General features: G+C 36.5%; 1 protein-coding gene across 1 annotated transcript; it reads right to left on the reverse strand.

The window, feature by feature from the left end:
* Nucleotides 1-3,706: 3,706 nt before the first annotated feature.
* Nucleotides 3,707-21,829, reverse strand: LOC114748121 (uncharacterized). Its single transcript, XM_028936475.1, has 4 exons — nucleotides 21,241-21,829; nucleotides 19,829-20,659; nucleotides 4,884-5,470; nucleotides 3,707-4,558 (listed from the first exon to the last, which is right to left on the reverse strand). The coding sequence occupies exons 1-4, from the start codon at nucleotides 21,827-21,829 to the stop codon at nucleotides 3,707-3,709; spliced, it is 2,859 nt and encodes a 952-aa protein (XP_028792308.1).
* Between the last annotated feature and the right edge of the window lie 1,379 nt (nucleotides 21,830-23,208).

The following is a 23,208-nucleotide window of genomic DNA, read 5'->3' on the forward strand; positions in this document are numbered from 1 at the left end:
TGTGAATTCTTCCTTATATAATACCCATTGATTGTTATATATCTTCCGACCTCACCCGAGGGATCAATATGAATAGAACTGCGTATGATATCTTCAAGTCTCTTCTATATCACCATATCCAGCACTACAAAAAAATTGACTTTCCGCGGCGACAAAAGTCGCCGCCGAAAGTTTTTTGCGGTGACAAGTCGCCGCTGAAAAGTCGTTGCCGTAGCAGCCGTGGCTGAAAACTTTCAGTGGCGACTAAAAAGGTCGCCGTTAAAAGATACTTTCAGCGGCGACTTTTAGATGTTTCAGCAGCGACAAATGTCGCCGCCGAAAACACTTTCGGCGGCGACATTTGTCGCCGCAGAAAACACTTTCGGCGGCGACAATCTTGTCGCCGCCGAAAGACTTTTCAGCGGCGACAATCTTGTCGCCGCCGAAAGACTTTTCAGCGGCGACAAATGTCGCCGCCGAAAGTGTTTTCTGCGGCGACTTTTTTGTCGCCGCTGAAAGTAATGCTTAAGAAGAATTGGCTGTACCAATGCCACGTCATCATCGCTGGTGCCACGTCATCGTCTCCGGCCGTCACGTCAGCACCGTTGACCTCCACGTCATCGCCATCGGCGGCCACGTCATCACCGCCGACTGCCACATCATCACTAGCCACCTCCACGTCATTGCCACGTTACTCCTCCTCGCCACGTCATCGTCTAAATATTTTCACCTTAAATGTGTCTTCTTCCAGGTTCGAACTCGTGACCGCCTCCCTTCGTGTCCAACCTTCTTGCCGCTGAGCCAGATTGAATTTGTTTATTAATATTGTAAAATAAAATATATATTATTATATTATACTTTCAGCGGCGACAAAAAAAGTCGCCGCTGAAGGTCCACTTTCGGCGGTGACAAAAAAAGTCGCCGCTAAAGGTCCATTTTCGGCAGTTTATTAATATTGTAAAATAAAATATATATTATTATATTATACTTTCAGCGGCGACAAAAAAAGTCGCCGCTAAAAGTCCACTTTTGGCGGCGACAAAAAAAGTCGCCGCTGAAGGTCCACTTTCAGCGGCGACACTTTTGTCGCCGCTGAAAGTCTTGGTTTCAATGGCGACTAGAAAAGTCGCCGCCGAAAGTCGTCGCCTAAAGTCTATTTTTTTGTAGTGCAGATAACTCAACTTATTTATTCTAATTATGTTTTCTAATTCGTGTTGAAGTTTTTTCATCACTCTTGGAATTCTAGAGAGCTCTGAGAAGGTTCACAAAGTGACACCATCAATGGTACCAGTAATCATATCTAAAAGGATGGCTCTCATTCATTAATGTTGGTCATGCAAGGGTGTGGAAGAGATCAGCAAGATGCATACTCCTCCGATCCTAATATATAAGATTCATTTTGTAATATAAATTATAATTATAATGTAGAATAATCCTCCGGTTCTTAATATAAGACCCATTTAACTAATTTGATTAGATTAAGGAAGTTAGGTAAATTAGTTAATTATAAGAAATGTGACCTATTTTTTTTAAAATACCATAATCATCTTTCTTAATACCCCTCTGCTTCTTTTACTTGATTATGGTTGAAAGAGTATCCATGGGGGTAATTTAGAGAAAATTGATAAATGTGAAAAATGGGTCTTATATTTAGGACTAAAACCAACTCAACAATTGGGTTCTATATTAAGGACTGGAGGAGTATTAAATTTTACATTTAGAACAGGAGGAATATAATATATATCTACCGAGTTTTTTTTTTGGTTGCTTTTTCTGCTCATCAGCTTCTTCTTCGTTCTCCTTCATCAATTAAGTTCCTTCCCATTCTTCTTCAACTACTGCCTGGTCAAACCCTGAATCAAATGGGTATATGGTGTGATACTTTCTTTGCCCTCATATATCTGACGCATTCTAAAAAATGTTGAGTGTGTGTGTGTATTTTTTTCCTTCAAAAATACAAGTCACGTTACATGATCGGTAAAATGTTAAGTATTTATTTTTCCAAAATTTTCTTTTACAACTAAGATAGTGGAGAGAGATAGATAGATTAAGAGACCTATTGTTAGCATGGACATCAAATCAAATAGATGTCTCGTCTATTTGAAGACATTAATTATTCTTTAATACTCTATACAAAATCTATATGTTAGATTCTGGTTGAATTATTATTTGTGGATATTTGCGGCTATCAATAATGTGCGCCTGCTTATCTTTTGAAATAAGGAAAAATTATGCGCAAACCTCAAGTAAGAAAATTAAATATAAAAAATTATATTCACAGGTCAAACTTATATATTTACAAATTATGTTTGACAACCTATGTTTACAAGTCAAACTTTTATATTTATGAGTCGAGTTGCTTATTTAGAATTCAAATTTGTAAAAAAATTAAATTTTTTGAAATGACTTTTTAAAATTTTGATGTCATATAAATAGTTGAAACTTTGTGGTTAAAGGGTGTCGATATCGAATACTACCTCCAGTCCTAATTATAAAATCTCGTTTGTCATATCAAAATGTAGTCGATTGAGTACTACAAACGAGGTTTTATAATTAAGACCGGACATAGTAGTGCGCACTTGATCAACCACATTTTGATAACAAACCCCAAGGAATAATCTTTACTTATTACGATATTTTTGCATCATACATGCATATTCATTCAAGCAACTCTGCGTGTCTATACACGTGTGCGCGTGTTTATATATACATATACATACACATATAAATATATACAGTCTTTCTTGTCGGTGTCATTTATTTATGGGAGAATAGAAACGGGAAGAAACACGGAAGTGAACAAAATAACTTACACGTTAAGCCATATGCTTTAAATTATTGAAATAAATTAGATTTAACAGTTTCTTTAGACATATGCTTACATTTAAGTCAGTGATTGAACGACTTAATTGTGCCAAATCAAATCTTTGTCTCGTCTTTTTGAAATGGTGGCATTCTTCTATAAGTATTGATGAAATATTTCAACGACCTCGCTCATTTCTTGTTTTCTAGTTAGTTGGTATAGAGCATTGAACAAAAAAGGTTTTATGCAGACGTACGTACGTTCAGAATAAAGATATCTCTAGTCTGATAATGGGAATGATAAAGCACTGTTACCTGCCCATGAAAAAAGAATTAAAAAAAAAACTTCTGGGAGACAGAAAGTTGTCTTTTTTTTGGTTTCATATTTGAGGGAAAATAAAAATTCATATTTATCGTATTTTTTATTCAACACTTTGTCTTCTTTCCTAATTTTCAGCAAATTTTAATTGAAATTTCTGCCCCTACATATATAAATAGTCGAAAATTAGCCGCTAAAGTATCAAATGTGGTACTTGAGAATTCATTTCGATAACAAATCCTTGTAATGAAACATCTTTACTTGTTACCATGCATATACTGTTTGTAAGATCCCTATTCTTACGTGTGTGTGCGTGCGTGCGTGCGTGTGTGTGTTTTTTATGAAAGAACTTTCCTGCCACATATTTAAAACAGAAATACCATTTTAGAATAGAAAAAACTTTCACGTTAGCCATAGATTTTAAACTATTGATGAAATGAATTACAATTTATTCCAATATATATTCTTCATATGACATGCATATAATTAAAACACAAGGGATACACAAGCCTTGTAATATGAATCCTTATTATTTTCTAAAAATACAGAACTGGATCCATATGTTGAGCCAAAAGCATATAAAGTGGAAAACCTTGACTACCATGACTAATATGGACATTCTGTGCTCAATCTATAAGTTGGAACGGCTAACAAGTGCTTGGTTCTTGGGACTGTAAGGCCAAACTCTTCGTTCATGTCCAAGTCACTAGGACGCCTGTTTAAAGGAAGCTCCCAATTAAAGCAATGCGCCAATTGAGCCACAGCAATTTTAACTGTAGTCAGACCCATCTGAATTCCAGGACATGTTCTACGACCTGATCCAAATGGTAACAATTCATAATCGTGTCCTCGTATGTCTATGTTTCTGTCGAGGAACCTCTCTGGATAGAACAAAGAAGCATCATCTGACCATATTTTAGGATCTCGTCCTATAGCCCACACATTCACTATGATCCTTGTCTTTTTTCTTATGTAATATCCATTAACTGTGACATCCTTAGTACTTTCTCGAGGGGTTAAAGGAGCAGGGGGATGCAGTCTGAGAGTCTCCTTAATGAATATGTCTAAGTAACTTAACTTGGCTAAATCACCTCCTCGACGATTCTGTAAATTACCTTCCTCGACGATTCTGTTCCTTCCAACTGCATTTTTAAGCTCGTTTTGGAGAGTTTTCATCACTCTTGGATTCCTAAAGAGCTCAGATAAAACCCAGTCAACTGCAACACTGGAAGTGTCAGTTGCGGCAAAAATCATGTCTATTAGAATGGCCCTGAGGTGAGGTCTATCAATCACATGGTTTTGTTCGTCCTGCAAATCTATGGGCTGATCATGCACCAGGGAAAGCATTGTGTTCATGAAGTCCTTGTGGTCTTTAGAAGCTTCTTCGTGCTCTCTCACTATCTTTTCCAGAACACCATCAAGCGCCTTATGGTTTCTCCTTAGTCTTCCTGTCAGACCCTGTCATACGGTAGAAAATATTGATCATGAAATTTAAAGTAGGAAGGAAACCCAATTATTATTCTCCTAGATATTAATATCATTGAGGGATTAGAATTTGGGTTGTATATTATTTCTTTCAGCAAGAAGAATTTGGACTTGATATGCGTCAGAAATGAGCTTGAACTCGTCGACGCACAGAGAACACGAGTGTTATTTAAGGAAAAGAAAATTAACGAATTTCCATTGAAAAAGTAATGAATTAACGAATTTTGAAGTAAGTAAGATGAGATATTATTATACTAGTTGGAGGAATAAGACATTGGCACGCACATAGCATATACACCTGGAGATCAAATACACCAAGCCAAGGGACAAAATCAACCAGATTAAATTGCCCCGCCAAGATTAGTCCCTCCGTAATCAACCCCTTTAAGTTAAGCCTGTCGTCCTTAGCACGTCCCAGTATAATCCTATATATTATGTTTTCTATAACGTCCCCCACCACCTCACTGAGATCGACCACCTCACGCGCCGCCGCAGCTCTATCCAGTAACTTCACCATGGCTCCCAGTTCCTCCCTCCTCAGAGGAGCGAATATCTCCACTCTTGACGCGCTTAGAAGATGGAGCGTGCACACTTTCCTCGCATATCTCCAATACGGACCATACTCTGCAAACACGAGTCCCTTGGTTCCTCTAGAAAGTGGATCCGAGGCTTGTATATGGGGTCGGGATGCGAAAACGGTGTCGTGAGTTTTGAGGAATAGCTTCGCGGCTTCAGGGGACGAAACAACAACGGCAGGAACTTGTCCCAACTTGAACGACATGATGGGGCCGTACTTTTGGGCGAGAGATTGAAGGCTGCGATAGGGCAGTTCTCCCAGCATGTGGAGGTTGCCGATGATCGGAAGGGACATTGGGCCCGGTGGTCGTTTTCGATCATCCTGACGTCGTTTTGTGATGAGTATCGAAGTGGATAGAAGGAACGCGAATGTGAGAAAGAGGACAGCAGGAATTGCTAACGATGGAGGAACCATGTTTGATCGTTTGCTTTGGAGATGGAAGAGCCCTAATTAGTGCAAGAAAATGGGGGTTCGTGGGGTTTGGATTTTATAACAAGCAGGAATTTATTGATTAATTATTATGGTATATAGATTTTTTCTTGGCCAAAATTATAGTATATAGATTAGCCAACTAACTTGAAAGCAGTGAGGCGTTATGGAATTAATATCGGAATATCTGATATGGTTGAGGTTGAAATGTTGAATGAACAAAAAACCAAAAGATGTGTGCAAGTTGATTATAATCAAGGTTGTCTCAATTCAGTCCTTAGTCAAATGAGCACATGAAAGTTCTCTCCACGCACCCGTGTGAGAGCTTCTCGTTCTCTCCGCCCAGCGTGAGAGTTCCTCGCTTTTTCTAAGAGGTGATCGGAGGTGGGAGGTAGGATTGGAGGGCGATAGGAGGTTTTGGCGGTGAGAAGGAAGAGAGTAAGATCAACGCTGTGTTAGTATGGAAGACGCTCGCATTACGGCTCCGCTAGTATGGAAGGAAGATGAATCGAAGCGAGTGTTGATCGGAAAGATCTTGGCAGATAAGATCTATACCAGAGCAATCATGGAATCAACTGTATAGAAAGCATGGAATCTTTCTTCAGGAATCGATGTAATTGATATTGCTAGCAATGCTTTTTTGTTTAAATTCTCAGATAGTAATGAATATGATCGTATTCTCCATGGCCGCCCTTGGTCAATTAATGGTAACTTGTTGAGTTTGCAAGAGCGTTCGAAATATAAATCATATGAGGAATTTGATTTTGGTTTTTGTCCAATCTAGATACAAATTCATAATGTACCTCTTGAAGCGATGTGTCTCGAAAATGCCATTATGGTGGGAGGATATATTGGAGAGGTGGTGATGGCTGAGGATCCATGTCCTAATGGCAAGTTTCTTCGGAGCTTTCTACATGCCAGAGTGATATTGGATCTGAGGAAAGCCCTTGCGTATGGGTTTTGGATGCCAAAACCTGACGATAGCAGCACTTGGATTACTGTGAGGTATGAGAAATTACAGAATTTCTGTTATAAATGTGGAAAAATTGGTCACGAACACCGTAACTGTAGAATTGAGAGGATGATGTCTGTTTATAATTCTGCGGAACCACGTTATGGTGCTTGGTTATCCACAAACCTCAGTAGAAGCTGGGACGAAGCTATGATAATTGTTAAAGATGATTGGTCTGAAGCTGAATTTGTTAGAAGGAAGAAAGAAGAAATTCATAGGAGAAGATCCGAGGATACTGTAAGGAGTAATAAGGAGTCTCATGAAGTATCTGAGGAAGATCTGCTTTGCATTAAGTTGAAGGGACGTGTGGAAGATGGGAAGTTGACTGGGGAGGTCGGTGGTATGAAGTGGCAGGAGAATGTTGCTGTTGAAAAAACTCCTGTTAGAAGTGGGCCTGGCCTGGAGGTGGGGAAGGACAACAATATAACTCGGGTAAAGCATACTTCTTCTAATGTGAGATGTGAAGATGTGGGGCCAAGTGGCCTTAAGAGCTTCAAAGGGAAAGTAATAGACGAGGAAGTGTGTGGTGGGCTGTCTAAAGTCAATTCGAAGCAGGAAATGATTATAAATGTTACTGAACCAGAGGAATTAAATCCTTTGGCTATAGTTCCTTACTCGGGAAAGGTCCTGATGGAAGTGGTTGATAAATTGAAGGTGCTTGGGCTAAAGAGAGAACCTCTAGAGGAGATTAGGCCGAAGACAATTAAAAGAAGAAAATATTCTGTTGGAAATGATGTTCAGACTCCTGAGATTTCTGTTTTTGCCAACAGTCTAAGGAAAACTAAAGCAAAATTGAGAAGAGGACTAAAGAAGAAAGGGAAGGAAAATAGTGCTAATTTGATTATAGAAGAACTGTGTGAAGATACTACGATGGATGAGATAAACTCAAAGGAATATGGTGGTGGTACTTTTGTTTTTAAGGCAATTAAACTAGAGGAAGGAAAGGGAGAATTATGTCTGCTGAAGGTGCAGGTGGCTGGCCTTTATCAGCCACCAAGGCGCCATGAAAGTACTATCTTGGAACTATCAAGGTCTAGGGAGAGCCTTGATAGTTAAAGATCTCAGGGACATGGTGAAAAGGTTTGGTCCCTCTATTATCTTCCTCATGGAAACTAAAAGGGGTAGAGAAAAATGTAAAAGAATTAGAAGTTGTTGTGGGATGACTAATGAAGTATATATTGACCTGAAGGGATTGTCTGGTGGGTTGGTTGTATGGTGGAAAGATGATGTTGATATAGCTGTCCTTTATAAGTCTGAGAATTTAATCCATGTTGCTGTTGCTTCGAAGAATATACATATGCCTCAACTGATCACTTTTGTATATGGGCCGCCAAAGGAAAAGGAGAGAAAGATTGTGTGGGAGAAGCTTAAACTGACAGCAACCAATATAAGGGACATGTAGCTAGTGTTGGGTGATTTTAATGACTTACTTACCCAGTCAGAGAAGGAAGGTGGAAATCCCAGGGCCTTAAGAAAGATTCTTAACTTTCAAAATCTTCTTTCAGATTGCAGATTGATGGATTTAGAATTCAAGGGCTCAAGATTTACGTGGTGCAACAAGAGGCCCGGTGCTATTGTAAGGGAAAGAATTGACCGTGCCCTGGGAAATACAGAATTTAGAGAGATATTTGATAAAGCTGTTGTATTTCACACTGAACCAATTGGCTCAGATCACCATGCTCTCTTGGTTGACTGTTGCTATATTGAAGAGAAAGTTCCTCGGCAGTTTAAATTTGAAGCAAACTGGGTAAGTCACGAAAATTACCTGTGCACTGTTAGAAGGGGGTGGAATGATGTAGTAGAGATGGATGATGATGGAGTGAGGGAGTTGGTAAGAAGACTAAATGCTTGTCGAAGGGAACTCATTAGGTGGAGCCGTAAAGAGTTTCCAAATTTCAAGAAACTTATTGATGAACTGAGGAGACGATTGGAGGTTTGCCAGGAGGGTGTAATGAATGATGTGAAGTTGAAGGAGGTTGAGAATTTAGTTAAGCAAATTGAGGAAGCATGGGACAAAGAGGAGACTTATTGGTGGCAGCGCTCTAGAATTAATTGGCTGTGGTGTGGTGATCGTAACACCAAATTCTTTCATAATAGTGTGATTCAGAGAAGACAGAGGAATAAAATTTTGAAAATTAGAAAGAGCTCTGGTGAATGGATTGATGGTAGAGAAGACATTGATAGAGAGTTTAGTACTTTCTATCAAAATCTCTTTAAACCAGTGGGTGCTAGGTCTATGGAGCAGGCTCCAATGTATGTGCAGAATATGGTCACGCAGGAGGACAATGATCAGCTTCTAAGTGCTATTACTGATGTGGAAATTGAAGAGGCAGTGTTCCAATTAGGGGCAAATAAGGCCCCAGGGCCTGATGGTTTTTCTGCTTTATTCTATCAATTTGCATGGGAAGAAGTACATGATGAGGTTTGTGGAATGGTGCATGATTTCTTTGAAGGCAGAGCTTATCTGGGCTTGATTAATAATACTAATATTGTCTTGATTCCAAAAATAGACAAACCAGAGGGGTGAATCATTTTCGTCCGATTGGTCTATGCAATGTATCGTATAAGGTCATTGCAAAAATTCTTACCAACAGGTTGAAAGGACTGATGGACAGAATAATCACTCCAAATCAAAGGGCGTTCATTGCTGGAAGAATGATTCAAGATAATATTATAATAACACATGAGGCCTTCCACTATCTGAAAAATAAGAAGTCTAGATGTAAGTGGGAGTTTGCTCTAAAGATTGATATGAATAAAGCATATGACCGGGTGGAATGGGATTTTATTGAAGCTGTCATGTTGAGAATGGGTTTTTGCAGTCAATGGGTTAAGTGGATTATGATGTGCATCTCCTCTGTTGCATTTAATTTACAAATGGCTGGTAGAAATGTTGACTCTTTCATCCCAGGTAGAGGGATCAGGCAAGGAGATCCTTTGTCTCCTTATCTGTTTATTTTTGCCACAGAGGTCTTATCGCTCATGATTCATTACCATATAGAGAGAAAGGATTTGAGGGGTGTGAAGCTTGCCAGAGGAGCTCCTGCTTTGTCCCATTGCTTCTTTACTGATGACGCTATTCTCTTTTTGAATGCAGAAAGAGTTAATTGCTTGGTGGTTAAGAAGATTCTTGAGGTTTACTATGGTGCTTCGGGACAAATGGTAAATCTGGACAAGTCAAGTATCTTCTTCTCAACAAACACGCCTCTGCATGTTAGAGAAAGGGTATCTGATTGCCTTGGTATAAAGTTTTTTGATCAGGCTGGGAATTACTTGGGGCTGCCAGTGCTCTGGGGCAGGTCCAAATCTGCATCATTAGCCTTTGTCAGAGACAAAATTGGAATGAAGTTGCAAGGATGGAGCAGAAGCTGCTCACCTTTTCTGGTAGGGAGGTATTGATAAAGGCGGTTGCTAATTCTATTCCAACTTATCTAATGACTTGCTTCTCTTTTCCTAAGAAGTCTTGTGTTGAGATTGACCGTGTAGTTTCTGCATTTTGGTGGGGCTCGAAGGATGGGGAGGAGGTAATACATTGGAGAAGCTGGGACAAACTGACTAGGAAAAAGAATGATGGAGGGATGGGTTTTCATGACCTTCTATGTTTTAATAAAGCATTGCTAGCTAAGACGGCTTGGCAAATTTTGACGAAGCCAGATGACTACTGGTGTCGTATTCTAAGAGGCATATACTTTCCAAGAGGTGATTTTTTGAAGGCTACGAAAGGAAAGAGGCCCTCTTGGGGATGGTCGAGCATTTTGGAAGGTAGGGATTTGCTTGTGAAGGGGCTGTGTTGGAAGGTTGGGGATGGCAGGAGAGTCCATGTATGGAATGATAGATGGATTCTGGGATTAGAGGATTGCAAACTCTCTACAGAACCAATTTCTGATGCTGAACAAAACATGAAGGTCCAAGATTTGATTATTGATGGCAGGCGGAATCTCAATAGCATTTCTGGAAGAGTTACAGATCACGAAAGGGAGAAGATCTTGCAGATCCCTATACCGATGAGAGCTTGCGATGATTGTGCGATTTGGTTAAAAAGTAAAGATGGTTGTTACTCAGTTAAGTTTGGGTATAATATTGCTAAGAATATGAAGGAGGATACTAAGTCTCGAGATCCAGGTACTTCTTATACAGTGCCTAGGAGCCTTTGGAAGTGTATATGGAGGGTTGTGGCTCCACCGAAAGTTCAACAGTTTCTGTGGAGAATTGTCATAGGTGCTGTAGCAACCAAGGATGCTTTAGCTAGAAGATTCTGTGCTAAGGATGCTACACGTCCGATCTGTGAGTCTGAAAAAAAGACTATTGAGCATCTTCTATTCTTGTGTCCTTGGGTGAGGCAATGTTGGTATGGAAGTATGTTGGGAATAAAATTTGATAAATGGAATGTTTGTAGATGTGAGGATTGGCTTAATGAAATGCTCTCTGCAAGAAGCGTTTTGGATGACTACGGAAAGTCAATGGTAGCTGTCATGTGCTGGTGGATCTGGAAAAAGCGTTGCAACCGGGTTTTCAGAGGGGAGATGCCTGATGCCACAAACACCTTGTGCTTAGTTAATGCCCAGGTTGATGAGTTCTGGAGATCCAAATCCAAGGTGAGTAAGGGTCGGAAGAAGCTGTATGAAGTTGCCTATGAGAGGAAAAACTGCTAGGTACCTCTTGATGAACATTCCATTAAGATAAACATTGATGGCTCCTATATTGATAAGCAAAAAGCTGCTGGTATTGGCTTGGTGTGCCACACAAAGGAGGGGAAGCTGGTAGGAGGCTTGGCGAAGGAGGTAGAGGCCACTTCTCCTTTTATGGTGGAATGTTTGGCACTAACGGAAGCCTTGTTGATAAGAAATAGGTTCCCTTATTGCCAGGTAGTGATAGAAACGGACTGTGAAATCTTGTTTAAGTTTGTTCAGAAAGAGTCTCTGGGTGGCTGTGAATGGCAGAGTTGGGATGTTCTTCGTGAAGTTCTTGCCTTGAAAAAGTCTATGAGTAATGTGACCTTCTCTCTTGTCTCAAGAAAAGGTAATAAAACTGCTGATTTTTTTGGCAGGATGTGCTGTAAAGAAGATGTACCAGAATGAGTGGCTGGTCTCTGCCCAATCTTCTTTAAGCGTCTTTTTAGCTCATGACTTGACTAAAGGTAGGGAATCCAAGGCTTATGAACGTGCTGTCAAGGCTCCAAGGGAAGGCATTGGTTAATGTGCCTTTTGTTCTCTAGCTTAGCTTTGACTTTTCGTTGTGCTTTAGTTCTTTTTCCTTTCCCGTGAGTCTTTGTGCGTTAGGTTGTATTTTAGGCTTTGTTGAGGGTTTTATTTTTTGGCCTATGGCTATTGGTGTTTGTAATTGTTTTTTGAATATTAATAAAATTGACTTTTTTGGCCAAAAAAAAGGTTGTCTCAATTCTCATGAGTTTAATTATATACTTTTAATGCCATTTTATTAATAAAGATAAACTTGGCTTTAAATTCGAATCATAAACTCATAATAGTTTACTTTTATTAATAAAACAGTATCAAAAATATATAATTAAATAATTAAAATGTAAAAAATGACAATAGTTTTGTTTAAACAAATTTTAAATCCAAACCATTGAAATTCATAATTTATCATATTTCACAAAAGAAATTTTTATGAAATTCATATATAAAGTTACTAAACATAACTAAATCTAAAAATTTAGCATGAGTTTAAGAGCGAGTTAATATGATTTTATAAACTAAAAATATAAAAAGGGTAAACCTGATGAGTAAATTTGTAAGTTCAGCTAGCACGAATTTGTTATAAACTGAAAACATGAAAATGTTGAATTCGGAGGGTCAATCTGCGAATTTGATAACAATAATTATAAAAAATAAAACTTCATCTTAGCCGAAAGGCCAAGAAATTAAGGTAAGCTTGCGAGTTGGTAAATATGGGCAATTTTTGGCAAGTAATATATGCGTGCCTAAAATAAAACATCTGTGTGTGGGTGGGTTGGGAACACCGGATAGGGTGGTGCGGAGATTCAACCTTGCAGCGTAGTGCTGCGCCCATTTGGATTCACAGAAAACAAATGGATTTTAGATTATTGTTATTCTTATAACCAACATTGATTGGAAGTGATGTTAGTTAATGGGAAAATTGATTAAAAAAATCCCTATTTAAAAATTTAATTGGCTAAAAAGATCTGAATTTGAACACGTGCAAGTATAATCCATGAGTACAACATATCTTCCGTCGTATGTAACATATCTTCTATTGTGTGCAAATCATTTCCTATTGATAATTATTGCACATCATTGATGACATATTACACACAGCGGAAAATATATTGCATTCACAGATTATAGTTACACTTGCTCAAATTCAGGTTCTTTTAACTAATTAAATTTTCAACCAGGGATTTTTTTTTACCAATTTTCCCTTAGTTAATTGTAATTTATGTATGAATATTTTTTATAAGTAATTTTGAGAAATTTGATTATATATATTTGAATTTTATTAATCAGAATCACTTAGTGATATATAATTATTAGAAAGGTTTGGCAATAAAATTACCAAAAAGGGCGTGAATTTTATAAAATTGTTTACGTTTTCATATAATTATATTTAATAATAATTATTAAGTATAATTTAACAATAGATTACTTGAATCTTTAAATATAATTTTCATTTAATGATATAATGACATAATAATGATAATTTTTGTGAAATTGTCAATTTATTTTAAACCACATACGACAATTTCATTAAAAAAAAAAAAAGAACATACAAACACACAACAATAGTACGCACTGTTAGATAAATAAAAATAGTTAGGCCATATTTTTGGGAAGGATTCACAATTATCCATTTTATGATCAATTATGCCAAACCATATATAACACACAAAACATTAAGGAAACGTAATCCAACAAAATATGACAACCTCTAAGAAATATAATTTCAACTGGACCTAAAATTCTAAGGTGGATAAGATTGGAATTGAACGCAAATTCTCAATCTTAATCGTGATCAATATTTGCGGCTGAGAGAACGGAAAATTTGGAATAACATGAAAATTTTCTTTTTCCGGACGTGAAAAGCTGCTGCAACTGTAATAATATGAGACATTTTTTTAACCTTATTTTTCGGGAAAAGAAAATATAAAACATATTTTTAATACTTGTTTAATAAAATAAAAATAAATGTAAAAAAAATAATTTAATGCAGATTTTTAATTTGTGGACTTAAACTGTGTTCGGAATCGTGTTTTGTAGCCTAAACTTTTATCCCAACCACCAAAGCTACTTTTTGGGTTTTGAAATTGTTTGGGTTGACTTCTTTTGTGATGGACTTCTTGGGTTTGATGAGCTTTTCAGCTGAATTTAGAGGTATTTAGATGAATACTAAATTATAATTTTAAAATAATTTTATAATATACAAAATAAATTTATAGAAGAGTTTATCTTGATTTATAAAAAAATATTTTTTAAAAACACTTTTATTACGTACCAAACACCACCTAGTCTTTTGTGCTTTTGGGAAAAAAAGAGAAGATAGCAGACATTAGACATTAACAATTTTTTTTTGGCATTCACACATTATAAAAGTTAAAAAATAAGTTGAGGATAATATTTTTTGCAGTAAATACTGATCATAAATTATCGAAAAAAAAGTAAATACTGAACGTGAAATTGGGAAAAAAAATAAAGCACCGTGCCATTTTTTTCATTATTTACTTATTGTTTAGATTTTTTTTCTTTTTTTTTTTTATAAAAAGGCATCTTTTTGTTTTTATTTTATTGCTTAGAACTTACTCTATAGTTATGTAATATTATTTAATATTATTTACTTAAAAAATTTTACCTTTATATGATTTCTGATTTATATATAATTTTATCCATCAAGTACATTTAATTAAGATAATTTTATTTTTAATTTTTTTTACAATCATCACATTATAATATTACGTAATAAAATTTTTGTACTTTTTAATCATTTTATATCTAAACTTATTTTTTATTATTTATTTAAAAATAACTGTTTAATAAAACTCAATCTAAATATAAATCACCTGCTTTTTTATTTTTGCAAAATCTGTAACTTTTCCCATTGATTATCCAAACACATGTCAAGGTTAGGAGTCGGCATTATTGCATCATATTCTTTTCACGGAGAACAATGTTAAAAAAAATAGGTCTCATGTTGTTACTGTTGCTCTGCAACAGTTAACAAGGTAATTCCTAACATCCTGAAGTTCTAAACAACTCCTTCTACCATTCACGAGTAAAAAATAAGTGTCAGTTCTCGAATTGAGGGTTACTAGTATTTTCAATTCATAAAATTTTATATTGTTTTGTTTTATATTTCTAAAATTTGATTTGATTTTAATTTTAATATCTAAAATTTAACTTCTTTTTTGTCCATGAAAAAAGGTTTTAGAAGCCAAAACTATTGATTTTAAATTTTAAACACAAGACCAAAATGAAGTTAAATTTAAGGAATTAAAATTAGTATTAATGTTGTTGCAATTGAAAGACATTAATCTGGAAGCCTGCGTTTTTTAAGTCAACATGAAATAAATAAATGCTTAGTAATATTGTATTTACCTCACGCCGAGGGCCTCGCATAAATCCAGATTGCCCTGTCCGTGACCGTGCAACCACTTTGCAACCGATAAGTAGATGCTATGCGATGAGCTTTAGATATTTAACTTTGTTTATTTTAAATGATTTTGTATGTGATTTCTCTTGCTACTAGTAAAATGAACTCTTGTTTTTGGCCAAAAAAATGATCTTGCATTGTGTAATATTAATTTACTCTTCCTGTCTGTAGTGTAAGACTTAATTAATTAATTTGAGTAGATTAAAAATATTAATTAAATTAGTTAATATGATATGTTTTTTTTCTAAAATACTGCAAGTATCTTTTTTAATTTCCTCTCTCCTTCTCTTATTAATTATTGTTGGGAAGATAACAATTGAGTTAATTTGATAAAAAATTAATAATAGTGTAAAATACATCTTACATATAGAACTAATATCAACTCTTTAATTAGGCTCTACATCAAGAACCTGAGGAGTAACATTTATTGTTAATGAAAATATTTTTGTTTCATAAACCGCAAAAATATTTTTTTCAAAGTAGCCAAACAAACACGTCGCACAGGCTGCAAGGAAGCGCACCAGATCATGGCAATACAGTAATTGAAAGGCGGCAACTTTTTTTTTGGATTACTCCATCCAGTATCCCAGGATAATAAGTGTCTTTCAGCCGTGACAACGACCCCAGACTAGTCCGGATTCGGGGGCTTGCAAGGATCCTTTCGGACGGCGCCCCCTAGCCCCTTAGAGTGCTGCATTCCTACGTCTCGAACCCGAGATCCATAGTTAAGCTAGGACAGCCCCAGCCAACTGACCTAATCTCACGGGGTTAAAGGCGGCAACTTTAATATATATTTGAAATAGTGGCATTCTTTTAATAATTAGTGATTATTATTTCAACTACAACATTTTGACTTTGGCCCATGCCTTAATTAATATCTTGACGTGATGCGATTAGAAAAAGTTCATGGTTAATGAGTGTGTGATTAGAAAATGTCCAAAGCTCTAATCAAGGGTTTAAATTAAATATGAGACTGAACCGATTGAACAAGGAACCAGCTCGTTCTAATTTTGACCGTGCCATTTTTGTTTTCTTAAAAAAAGTGCACAATCATAATCGTAATTACTTAAATCAGTGGGCCAAAAGTTGCAATATTCCTAAAACACAGCCTTCAGGATTCAGTCCCGTTTGTCGGTTATTATTATTTTTTTTTAACAAGAATTTTTTTTGAGCGGAACAAGAAAATTTATTGATTAATGAATATTGCTGATAAGGCTTGGTACCATACCACAAGGGGAGTGATACGCCATTGTGGAAATATCACCCAAAAAATATTGCGTTACTTTCAGCGTTAATAATAAATTAAAATCACCATCAAATTAATTATAGGCATAGTTAATGAAACTTGAAAGATCAATACGAAAAGGACGTATTTCATATTTTTCCACAATATTAAATACTCCTCTAGTCCTTAATATAGGACCCAATTGTTGAGTTGGTTTTGGTCCTAAATATAAAATCCATTTCTCATATTTATCAATTTTTTCTAAACTATCCCTATGGATACTCCCTCAACTATAATCAAGTAGAAGAGAGAGAGAAGATATTAAGAAAGATGATTATGGTATTTTAGGAAAAACGTGTTAACTTTCTTATAATTAATTAAGTTACTTAACTTTCTTAATCTAATCAAATTAGTTAAATGGGTCTTATATTGGAACCGGAGAAATACTTCAAATCAAGTCACCGAAAATTTATAAGGGAAAGATACTATAAATCATATAACTAATTCGTATGGTTAGCGGGTGAAGGGTTTGCATCACTTGGAAAAGGTGTTTAATGAATTATTTGTTATTGGCCTAAAAAATATGGAAAGGAAGGGGAACTCTATTGTTTGTTATTAGGGGTGAAAATAGGCCAAGTCAGGCCAGGCTTCACCTTTAATAAGCCTAGCCTGTAATGAGGCCTATTGGTCTAAGCCTAGTATGCGGCCTGTAAAAGGTAAGGAACAAAAAACCGGACCGGGTATTAAACCAGTTAGAACAGTGGGTCAAGGGTCAATGGGTCAGATCGGGGTTAGACCGAGTTAAACTGGTAATAATTAAATTAAATAAAAATATTTATATTTTAGTTATAAAAAATAATACTTACTGAATGGCTACTCATATTACAAAATAATTTTTTCGGATATTACAAAATATTTGTGTATACAATTTTTTTTAATTTTTTTCTCTTTCTCCTCTTTTCCTGACCCAATGCAATCTTCTTTTTTTATTTGGTATTTTATACTTTTATCTCTTTCTTTTCTCTCTCTCACGTGAATACTTAGACTTTTTCTTCTCCACAACACATCACGAGGTGACCATTTTATGCCTCTCTCCTCCTTGAACGGCAGATTCAAATTTCCATCTTGAAAGTTGAAACACTTCTTCTCTTTCTCATTCAATTTCGTTCCTCCGGTCCTCCTTCTTCGCTTCTTTCTTTCTCAAACAACAGAGGTGGTAAACAGTAACCATTGTTTCTCCTCTGCACATCCGTTCTATTTTACCTTCCCCCTTGCCTTCCACTTTTCATTTCACTCTTCCACGAGCACATGTTCGAAGTGGCGCAAAAGAGACGTTCAAATAGGTCTTTCTTTCTATGATTTTTTCTGCTTTTACCATTTCTCTCAACAGTATCCATGTCTTCTCCGGTGAGACGGTAAGAGTAAAAAAGAAGTAGGGGAAAAAAAGAAAACCGGCGACCTACCAACCCAACGGTTTTCTCGGTTTTTGTCGGTTTTTTACGGTTCGTTCCGGTTCGTTCCGGTTTCATTTGAAGCCGGTCTTTTCTTCAAACCAGACCGGACTGGAGGCCGGTTCACCGGTTTTCCGGTTGAACCGGCCGGTCCGGTCCGGTTTTTTTTTCATTGGTAAAAGGCCTTCTATTCGGCCTAAACTTGACCTAGCCTATGGCCTGTTAAGATGTCTTCTTTTAAACAAATTTCAAACACACATAAATCATTTCAAAATTATAATAATTCAACCCAATTTATCTAAAATACAAACGGAACATATAAAATTATGAAATGAACACAATTTGTAAAACGTGTCTCCTTGGGCTAAAAAAAAAATCAAATATGAAAAATTATTAGAAAACATAATTTTACTCTGGTATAAAATTATCACTTCATCCCATCTCTAGTATAAAAATTAATTGATGACTAGATCTAGTTTAAAATATGAAACGTCCTTAATCCCTTTTATATTTTAAATTTATCATTTGTTCAAATTAATTTACTAACAAAATGATATTTGATCTCGTTGTTACACATAGTTGTTTTAAAAAAAATATTTTACATTTATTATTATTTATTTAAATTAATTAAGCAACTATTATAATAAGAATTAGATTGAGCACACATATATATAGTCTAAAACATAATAGGTCAATTCTATAAATATATATATTTTATATAAGATTAATATGAAAAACATGGATCAAATAAATGAATGATGCTTTTGTTTTTTTTAATGCACTTATGTTTTTTTTCTCTGTTCAAATATATATCATTCTACACACATCAATTATTTTTATTATAGAGAATGAAAATAAAATGAAGCATACAATGATATCTGGATAACACGTTTACGTTGGTGGAATTTTCTCAATTAATCAATCAGAATAACAGATTCCCTCCTGTCTGTTTACAATTTTAACCTAAAAAAAAAGATAATAGGCCCAAACCGCCTAACAGGTCTAATAGATATATTATCAGGCCTAAGTCTAACCTGATAAAGTAAACAAGCTTTTTTACAGGCTTGAGCCTGTTCGGATATCTAAATAGGCCAGGCCATAGGCCCTCCACAGGCCGTCTGACCTATTTCTACCTCTATTTGTTATGAAGGTTTTTGGAGGTTAAAAATAAATTTATATATATATGTGTGTGTATATATATCATCAATTTTTCTGCCGAAGAAGGGGCAAAAACGCGTGCTTCGTCGACCGTATAACGGCTTAAAGATAATTGTATTGTGGTTCAGTACAAACTTCCCTTGGGAGAGAATAAAAACTTAAGAAGAAACATACTCCCTCCGTTCCTTATTATAAGAGACGAATAACCGAATTACGTTGATAAAAAAACAGTTAAAATTAGTTAAGAACAATTAATATGTAAAAAGTATAATTTTTTTCCAAAAATGTCCTCATTAATAAGGAGAGAAAACATGAGAGAGAACAATGGTAATTTATTAAAAGAAAGAGAAGTGGGAAGGAGAGAGAGTGTGAGTTGGAGACAATAAATATGGGTAAAATAGGAAATCAACACAAAAAAATAGAGACAACTTTTAAGTGTCTCTTATATATAGGAACATGCCATAAGCACCAAATGTCTCTTATAATAAGGAACGGAGGGAGTATCATTTAAGTATCAACAAACTTACATGCTAACCCATATACTCCCTCCAATCCTAATTATAAGACCTCATTTATAATTATAAGATCTTGTTTATAGTCCACAAATAAAGTTTTATAATTAGGACAAGAGGTAGTAATATTTTTAGGAAAAGAAACATTTTTTATCTTATTGACAGCGTCACCATATACTTCTTTTATGTATCTTGCACAGAACAGTCCACCTTGCCCATTTAACGTTCTTTTACGACTAGTCCTATCATTACCTAATTATGTAAACGATAAGTTGGAATAGCCAGTAAGGGCTTAGTTCTTGGGATTGTGAGACCAAACTTTTCGTTCATGTCCAAGTCACCGGGACAAACGCCACGAGGAAGCTCCCAATTAAAGCAATGCACCAGTTGAGCTAAAGCTAATTTAACTGTAGTTAGACCCAACTGGGTCCCAGCGCATCCTCTTCGACCTGAGCCAAATGGTAATAGCTGGAAATCATGCCCTCGAACATCTATATTGCTATCGACAAATCTTTCTGGATAGAACAAATGAGCATTGTCAGACCAAACCTTAGGATCACGTCCTATGGCCCATACATTTACTAAGATCCTTGTCTTTTTTCTTATGCAATATCCACTGACTATGACATCATCCTTCATACTTTCTCGAGGGATTAAGAAAGGTCCAGGTGGATGTAGTCTGAGAGTCTCCTTAATGACCATGTCCAAATAACTTAAGCTCACTAAATCAACTTCTTCCACCATTCTTTTCATTCCAACTACTTCTTGCAGTTCATTTTGGAGATCTTTCATGACTCTTGGATCCCTCAAGAGTTCAGACAGAGCCCATTCAATTACAACAGAAGAAGTATCAGTTGCCGCAAGGATCATATCTAATAAAAGAGCCGTGAGGTTAGGCCTATCAATGGTGTGGTCTTGATCATTGTGCAGCAAATCCATGGGTTGATGCAGCAAAGAAAGCAATATGGAGATGAAATCTTTATGGTGCTGTAAATTTGGTTCTGTAAGTGCAAGTTCATGCTCAGCGATTATCTTCTCCAATGCATCGTCAAGCGCCTTTCTGTTTCTCTTTAACTTTCGTGTCAATCTACCAAACATTAGTTGAATAGCTCCTTAGCTGATTTGAGTGTAACACTAAATACATATTTTTCTCCTTCATATATATTTTGTGTAACAACTTCAATTAAGAGAATATTCAAAAATTTCCTGATCCATCCTTTTATCTGCAGCTTCTTATTCAATGATCTACTTGTGGCGCTCGCGCACACACATATATATAGCATTCTTTTATAATTAAGTCATCAATGAAAACTATAACAATCATGTTATCTTAACTTCTTTCTTTTTTTTGCCAGGAAACATATTACCTTAACTCTCTTCCGCAATAAATCTATGATTTTCTTGAAAAGTATCCAAACAAGAGATGATATTATTAGTTTGTAAGATAACCCTAATTTTCGGTTCATATATGATGAATTTTGACATGCACAACTGTGGTTGGTCTTGAATTCAAGATTAATTTCAGCACGCATATATATGTTTGGATTTTTTTTATCGAAAAAGACCATAATTTTGACTCTTATAATTACTAAATCAAACAATTTTATGCCATTAGATTATCAAATATTAATATTAAGCAAAATTCTCTCTTTTGCGCAAGGCATATATACCTGAAGATCAAACGCAGCAAGCCAAGGGATATAATCAGCAATGTTAAACTGTCCCACCAAGTTCAGAACCTCGTTCATCAGCCCTCGCAACTGAAACCTATCATCCTTACGACGTCCCAGCACCATCCTATACATCATGTTCTCCAAAAGCTCCCCCACCTTTTCACTAACATCCACAACTTCTCCGGCGGCCGCCGCCCTCTCCAGCCTCTTCACCGTCGCTCCCACCTCCTCCTTCCTCAGAGGAGCGAACATCTCCACTCTTGACGCGCTTAGAAGATGAAGGGTACACAATTTCCTCACATATCTCCAGTATGGACCATACTCTGCAAACGCCACTCCCCTCACTCCCTTCTTGAACGGATCTGTCGACTGTACTTTGGGTCGAGATGCAAAAACGGCGTCGTGCGTCTTCAGGATTTGCCCCGCAGCTTCAGGGGACGAAACGACGACCGCAGGAACTTGTCCCAGCTTCAACGACATGATCGGACCGTATATTTTGGCCAGTGATTGAAGGCTGCGGTGTGGCCGTTCGCCCAACAAGTGAAGGTTGCCGATGATTGGTAGGGACGGTGGTCTTCCGATCATCTTGTTGTCGTCTTGTGAAGAGCATGGAAGTGGATAGAATGAATATGAATGTAAGGATGAAGAGGATAGCAGGAGGAAACATGTTTGATTGTTTCTTCAGAGACAAAAAACAAAATTATGAGCTTTTTACATGAAAGTGGAGACGCAGGTAAGAGGTTTCGATGGCTAATGTAGTAAAATAAATAAATAAATAAAGGTTCAGTAATTCATTTTAGGTATTATTTTTTATTTTTTAAAATGGCTCTTACATTTATTGTAAAGGTATAAATTTATACCTTGCTGGAAAAAAGGAATTATCAGCCAAATTAAAATTTATTTATAATGCCAACTTTCGAGAGTGCTTCAAGAGGCAATGTTATGAATATCCACGCTAGATTTATATCTCACGGAATGCACGGGATGTTTTAGTACATGAAAGGTAAAGTTAAATAGAAATTGTAGGTTTTCGGACATACCTGGAGTCTGCAATGTAATCAGGTTGCCACGCGGAGGTCCGATCACGGTGACGGAGTCGGATCTGTGTTTTCACAGCAAATGCACCACGAGAGAGAGAGAGAGCCGAAGGGAGGAAGTGTTTTTGTGGAAAAATAAACCCGCGGGTGTGTTGCATGGAGAGGAAGGAAAAAACGGAAGTTATATCTAGCGGCAGTTTTTGTAACTACCTCCACTTATCCATTCCTCATAACCGTGCGGTTCCAAAAACAAGAAGGGGAAAATTACGACTAATGACCCACATTTCTTGTTATTTTCACCAGGACCCCAACTGATAATGGGCTTGGGTCCAATCCACCAAGGGTGGACTGGCCCATTTTCCTACATCTCCCACTCACACTTGGTGGATTAGATGTCGCGGGTCTAGTCTCTTCACCTTCCCTCAATTTCATACTTAGTGCTTTGCCGTGACCGCGTGGGCATGACGTCTTCGCTTGGGTCCTTGTACTAGAAATCCCTTTTAAAGGATCAGCACAAGTCACCCTCTCCTTTGTGTAGCTTGAATTTTAAAATTATGCCTCAGATGTCCCAGATTTACTTATATACACTTTTTTGGTAAATCTAATCCCTCTCGAGTCAATGTTGACTCAGATTACCTTTCTCTTATGTCTAGTATCCACACTTACGACCACAAAATGTCATAAGGGACATGTCACAGACACTAGCATAGGTGTGTATATCACAGTTAATCTTCCTTTCGCCCAAGTATCACTTTGAAATGAATTAGTCGCTTTCTCAGCATACTACCTTAGATCGCATCAATCATGACCATAGGACATATGCCAAAGTAGCAGTCACTGAAACATATCTTCATGATATTGTCAAAGTCAAAGGACACCAATAGGAGGATAATTCCTCCCTGGGACTCACACAGCAATGAAGCAGGG

Source organism: Neltuma alba, unplaced genomic scaffold, assembly GCF_004799145.2.
Source record: "Neltuma alba isolate B1F8T4 unplaced genomic scaffold, ASM479914v2 tig00005619_pilon, whole genome shotgun sequence".
Lineage (NCBI taxonomy): Eukaryota > Viridiplantae > Streptophyta > Magnoliopsida > Fabales > Fabaceae > Neltuma > Neltuma alba.